The 6787-nt window shown below is 38.5% G+C and overlaps 1 protein-coding gene and 1 long non-coding RNA gene across 6 annotated transcripts in view; one reads left to right on the top strand and one right to left on the bottom strand.

The window, feature by feature from the left end:
- Positions 1–6787, top strand: part of LOC112113169 — a 37912-nt gene that overhangs the window by 23133 nt on the left and 7992 nt on the right. The window lies entirely within an intron of this gene.
- Positions 3903–6787, bottom strand: part of NLN (neurolysin) — a 62448-nt gene continuing 59563 nt past the window's right edge. For 2 of the 4 annotated variants that reach the window (XM_024209357.2, XM_024209361.2), the window contains one exon: positions 5484–6134. In XM_024209357.2, the coding sequence (XP_024065125.1) occupies positions 6000–6134 (135 nt within the window). In that variant the 3' untranslated portion in view covers positions 5484–5999. Of the gene's footprint in view, positions 3930–5441; positions 6135–6787 lie in introns of those variants that run through there. The other 2 variants (XM_024209359.2, XM_024209358.2) reach the window with 2 other exon arrangements.

The raw sequence follows: 6787 nt of genomic DNA, 5'->3' as shown, positions 1-6787 counted from the left end.
GTATAGTTGTCCACACCTCCTATTCCTTCCTGCTGTCTCCACCCTAACATTCATCTTGACCTTTCCACAACCCTCACAAAAACACCCCAGTCCAACTTCCTCCTCTCAGCTGTTGGTTCCCTCCCTCTCACTTTAACCTCTTTTGCCACTGACATCTAGTCAGTCTCTAACCCCTCCCAGTAGTTGGTTTACTCCCCAACACTTCCAGACATCTAACTCCCACCCACCACATCCTCGGCTGCCAGCTCCCTCTCTGTTCTCACCATTCCCCATGCAACCCACTCAGCTTCTGGAAAGCCCCTTTAACACTCCCCACTTGACTTACCTCTCAGCCCTTATATCACAGTTCCCTAAAAAGTACTTAGTGTTCTAAGGCTGAAAGCTGGAGACATTGACCCTGTGACTCATTTTTCATTGCAATAACTGCTCTTATAAATGATCATAGTCATCATAATTGTTTTTTGTCTAACGGACATTGGTATAATAGATTTTAATAGAATTGTGCAAGAAACAAGATTGGTGATTGGCTAACCCTATTTACTGATTAAAATTAACAATCTGGTTTATGTCACAAAGTGTGTTATATTTTCCAGTGGCATTGTTTTAAACATGTTCATTTATATGAGGCTAATGGCAAATTAAAGTGGATCCTTCGAGGGAATGAGAGGAAGCTGGAAATATGATGAATCTAGGCTCCACTTAATTTGCCTCTGCATGATGCCATAACATTTTCATTTTACTGGGCAGACAGTAATTTCATCATGTGGGATGAAATAGCTTTCCCCACACAGAAAGGGAGGGGGGGGAGGAACTGCCAAGAGGAGATGCAGAAAGAGGAAAGATTCCAATCTCGCTCCCAAAAACTGGAGAGGGGGAGGGATAGAAACATATGTGGTGCTGACAGATTTTAGCAGGGAGTTATGTGGCTAAAACACTGTGCACCACTTTGGCAGTGTACCTCTTAGGGTATGTCTATGCTTTGAGCTGGGAGTGTTATTCCCAGCTCCATGAGAATATGCACATTAACTCTGAGGAAGCTAATACACTAAAAATACAATGTAGCCATTGTGATGCAAGGGGCTGATGGGGCTCTCCAGATGCAGGAACATCCTGAGGGAGCCTAACCCCTCCTGCTGCTTACACTGTTACAACTACACTTGTATTTTCAGTATGATCACAGCCTGTCTGGGTATGTCTGCTCAAGTTGCGAATTACAGACCCAGCTCGAAGTGTAGACATACCTTTCACTCTTCATACATCTTTCTGTTATTCCACTCCTGGATTTCTCTTGAACACTGAACTATATTGTTCCAAATTGTGAGGTGGTTTTTTTAATAGGGACAAATTGTCTCCTCTTAGACATAAAACTATTTTTTACTTGTAGACTTAACAGATATATTGACTCAGTTGACAATATACAATGTGCCTTTTTAGAATGAAGGAATATATTGTTAGTTATAGCTCCAATTCCATTTATTAACCACACAACCACATTCAAGATCATTAAAGCAGTAGGCATTTTACCTGCACCCAGACAAATGATTCAAAAGAGAACTGGCTTGCAAAATTAATCATTTTTTTCCCTGCTGCTGAGCTACGCAGAGTTGTACTGAGATGCTGGGGACTGGGCAGGACAGGGAGAGGAGTGCCAATGGGTAACAAACGTAACATCACAAATTCCAACTGCTCATTTGAAAGTTTGTTTTTTTAATTGAGAAATCATTGAGTACATATATAACTTGTGATGATACAAACATCAGTATATATAAAAACTTAGTAAACAGTAAAATCATCATTTAAGAAAATTACATTCACATTACATAATGACTACACAATAGGAAGCTTTATTTTATAAAACAAATGGTGACAACAACAGCAGTGTGATATACCCAAGTGACAGAGCCGTTTTTCCTGTCACACACTATAAAAGTGGATTGTGAGTCTTAACTATCTCTCTTTATTGGAAGGTCGATGCACTGATTATGAAGATGGACATTTTAAAATCTTCAGTTACAATGTCAGAAATTCCTTTCTTGAGGCAGTTACTGTAGTTCCTTCCTATGAAGGGGCAGAAGGTCCAGTTTGCATCAGTGATTTAACTGTGTCCCTCCATTTAACATCTTGGCCCGCAGATCACTTACAGGTCCTTCCTATTCTGTGGTCCCTTACCCCTTTATCCTGCATGTTCTCCTATGAGGTGTGATCACATTTTTCTGAGGTGTGCTATGGTCCTACAATTGCTACAATGAAGCAGTATCAGGCACTGATGTTAAATAGTATTAAGGGATATAGATTGTTACAGAAGAATATGATGCAGTGTCATTAGCTTTGGAATAATCTTTTAAGAGTATCATGAGAGCATGAAAAAAGTATTGGGATAGTAAATGAAGGTTAAATGGTATATAGGTAGGAACAGCATGTAGCCCTTATGCTAGAGACAAAAGATAAGAAGGGCAGGAGACATATTGTAGTAGACAGACAAACAGATCTTTCTTTTACTTGTCTAAAAAGAACTAGCAGCCATATCATTTTCTATTGGAAAACCAGCCATTTGCAGCAAGATAGCAGGACACCAGTGTTTTTTCTGGTAGCACCATACTCAGTGGAAGCACCAGTCCTTATAATAATTGCCAGATTATGGTAGAAAAGGCGGCAATATTTTCACCGTTTTATCGTTTGACTCTCATTTTAGAACCCTGGGTTGTGAAGCCAAACAAACGTTCTGAGGCAGCTGTAACCTCTGTCTTTTTGGCACATGCCAGAAATGAGTACTCAGTGAGAATGATATGAAAATTTTTTCTAAAAGAGGTATTATACCACTTTGTTGATAAAGTACAAATTCAGCAGGTAGCTGTGTATTGTAAGCTTAGATACAATGAGGGCCAACATTTTAAAACATGGGTGTTTAGAGGTGGTATCTAAATAAGTGTCCTGATTTTCAGATGTTCTGAAATGAGGTCAGTGGGATTTGCAGGTTCCTAACACCTCTGAAATCAGACCACTTTTATCAGGTGCCTAACTTTTGACATGCAAGTTTGTATATTAAAAAGTAACAGCAAAAAAATGTTTAAGTACATCAGAAGCAGGAAGCCTACTAAACAATCAGTGGAGCCACTGGACAATCAAGGTGCTAAAGGAGCAGTCAAGGAAAACAAGGCCATTGCAGAGAAACTAAATTAATTCTTTGCGTCAGTCTTCACTGCAGAGGATGTGAGGGGGATTCCCACACCTGAGCCATTCTTTTTAGGTGACAAATCTGAGGAACTGCCCCAGACAGAGATGTAATTAGAGGAAGTTTTGGAACAAACTGAAAAATTAAACAGAAATAAGTCACCAGGACAAGATGGTATTCACCAAAGAGTTCTGAAGGAACTCAAACATGAAATTGCACAGCTGCTAACTGTGGTATGTAACTTACCACTTAAATCAGATGACTGGAGGTTAGCTAATGTGACATCATTTAAAAAAGGCTCCAGTGGCAATCCCAGCAATTACAGACTGATAAACCTAACTTCGGTACCTGGCAAACTGGTTGAAACTATAGTAATGAGCAGAATTATCAAACACATAGATGAACATGATTTGTTAGGGAAGAGTCAATATGACTTTTGTAAAGGGAAATCGTTCCTCACCAATCTATTAGAATTCTTTGAGGGGGTCAACAAACATGTTGACAAGAGGGATCCAGTGGATATGGTGTACTTCACTTTCAGAAAGCGTTTGACAAGATACCTCACCAAAGGCTCTTAAGCAAAGTAAGCAATCATGGGATAACAGAGAAGGTCCTCTCATGGATCAGTAACTGGTTAAAAGATAGGAAACAAAGGGTAGGAATAAATGGTCAATTTTTAGAATGGAGAGAGTTACATAGTGGTGTCCCCCAAGGATCTGTACCGGGATCAGTGCTGTTCAACATATTCATAAATGATCTGGAAAAAGAGGTAAACAGTAAGGTGGCAAAATTTGCAGATGATATAAAGGTACTCAAGATAGTTAAGTCCAAAGCAGACTGCGAAGAGTTACAAAGGGATCTCACAAAACTGGGGGACTGGGCAACAAAATGGCAGATGAAATTCAATGTTGATAAATGCAAAGTAATGCACATTGGAAAACATAATCCCAACAATACATACAAAATGATGGGGTCTAACTTAGCTGTTTCCACTCAAGACAGAGATCTTGGAGTCATTGTGGATAGTTCTCGGACAATATCCGCTTAATGTGCAATGGTAGTCAAAAAAGCTAACAGAATGCTAGGAAACATTCGGAAAGGGATAGAAATAAAACAAAATATAATGCCTCCATATAAATCCATTGTACGACCACATCCTTATACTGCATGCAGATCTGGTCGCTCTCTCTCAAAAATGATGTATTGGAATTGGAAAAGGTAGAGAGAAGGGCAACAAAAATGATTAGGGGTATGGAACAGCTTCCATATGAGGAGAGATTAAAAAGACTGGGACTTTTCAGCTTGGAAAAGAGACGACTAAGAGGGCATATGACAGAGGTCTATAAAATCTTGATTGGTTTGGAGAAAATGAATAAGGAAGTGTTATTTACTCCTTCACATAACACAAGAACTAGGGGTCACCCAATGAAATTAATAGGCATCAGATTTAAAACAAACAAAAGGAAGTACTTATTCACAGAACGCTCAGACAACATGTGGAACTCTTTGCCAGGGGATGTTGTAAAGGTCAAAATTGTAACAGGGTTCAAAAAAGAACTAGATAAGTTCATGGAGGATAGGTCCATCAATGGCTATTAGCCAGGATAAGAAGGGATGCAACACCATGCTCTTCGTGTCCCTAGCCTCTGTTTGCCAAAAGCTGGGAGTGGACAACAGGAAATTAAGGGTGATGCCTCTATATAGTCCAAGAATGAGTGCCTCTGCGCCTATGCTTTTATTTGGGTAATTGCATAAGTAGTTATTTTCTATTGGAGGAAACTGCAATGCAATCCACTGCATGAATTTACAAGTCACGCTCTCCATCAACATGTAAAATAATTAAATTTGTGACTTTTCTTGGAACATCTCCAGGTTGCCACCTTGGAAAGAATTACTAATAAGATTCAGGGCACATGGATACCATTCTTGGATTGATTTTCATGATCTATTAAAATTTACCTCAGACATAAATTGTTTTTTTCTACATATCATGAAAGACTTCACAGAACAATTGAAATTATTATAATTGTACAAGTATTGCTTTCTAGTGACTGCCAGTGGTGGTATGAAAGAATGAAAAGGAGATGGATGGTGACCTAGAATAAAGCTTTATATCAACAAAAATAGAAGATAATGATAGAACTGCAAGGATCTTAGCTTCTTCACCTGTTTCACCCAACGCAGGAGACACAACTGAAATTAGGAAAGAAGTTCTTAAATTACATGGTACATGATCATAGTTTAACATAAAAATAAAAGATGAAGGTGTCATCAATGCAAATCTCTCATCCAATAACACCCTCAGGAGCAAAACACCTCTCCCAAGTCTGATTCTTGGATCTTCTGCCTGGAAGCAAGATAAACCCAAATCATAGTAAAGAGAGTTTAATTTAGACAGTAGATGTTAGTGAGCTATCAGTACAATAAAAGAAACTGTAGAATAAAAATGAATCAATTATTTAATTTTGGGGAATGTATTTTTTTCTCATTTTTAAATTAATTCACAAAGAATAATTCAACAATGTCTCTTTTAAGAGAGATACAAGTCAGTATTTTTTCTAGATTTGTAGAATTTCATAATTCACAAATAAAATCACTACACAAATTTCATCACAGTATCTTAGAATGTGTTCATACAATGTGTTAAGTTTTGTAGCCCTGTGAGACTTAAAATCAAATTGTTTATTTATACAATAATAATTAAAAAAAAAAAATCTAAAAGTGACTGGTTTTCCCTTGTGTGATACATTGTCTAAGAATGGCATGAAATACACTAGATTTCAAGATGCCCACCTTGCTGATGTACCATTCCAAAGGATCAGTTGCTTCATTGAATATTCAATCCCTTACTCAATAAGAAAGCTTTCTCGTTTGGTTTACACTGTAAGAAATTTTGGAGTATATCCATCCCATCCAAAGATCCTCCAGGTTTCAGGATAAGGTTTCTGTATTTCATTCCAGCCTGACAGAAAAAGTAAATGAGAATGTTAATGTTTGTGCAATTCTCTAAATCAATAACAAATAAAGGAAAGACAGCTTGCTGATCATGGTAGGAGCTGCCTCTCTTCTCAGTCTCCCTTAATACTAAGGGCCAAAGTCTGGGGTGTATCCTAGAGACAACCAGGGCTATGTGGCCAGAGTGAGCTCAAGTCTGCGGGGGCCTCCATCAATTCCTGAAGAAGAAACCTCTCTCGTGTTGTCTTTTAGCATTTATGTAGTCACAATCCTTCCATTTGCCTATGGTCTGTAAGAGGCAGCATGCATACAGTGCTTTGCCAAAATCCAGGGTGGATGGGTTATCTCAGAAGACTGCCAGACACGCCAAGGGGACCTTAAGTCCACACTCCCCTAATTCAAAATCCTTGGCTATCAGCTCCCAACTGAAGGAATCCCTATCTGCAGTATTGGGGGATAATAAGGATCTAAATTATCCTAAATCATTATCAGAACACAAACACATCAACCTTAACATTAATTTTAAATGTGTTAGGTAACAAAAACTTATTCCCTGCTGAAACCCAAGTTCAGGGGGCTTTTCCACAAGAGTCTGTTGCCTAAAGCACATGGATTTGTTACAGCACCGACAACATCACAAGTAATGTTAAGAGTATTGTT

This window comes from Terrapene carolina, unplaced genomic scaffold, assembly GCF_002925995.2.
Source record: "Terrapene carolina triunguis isolate 2854851 unplaced genomic scaffold, T_m_triunguis-2.0 Scaffold69, whole genome shotgun sequence".
Classification (NCBI taxonomy): Eukaryota; Metazoa; Chordata; order Testudines; family Emydidae; genus Terrapene; species Terrapene triunguis.
This window is presented reverse-complemented; position numbering and strand designations above follow the sequence as displayed.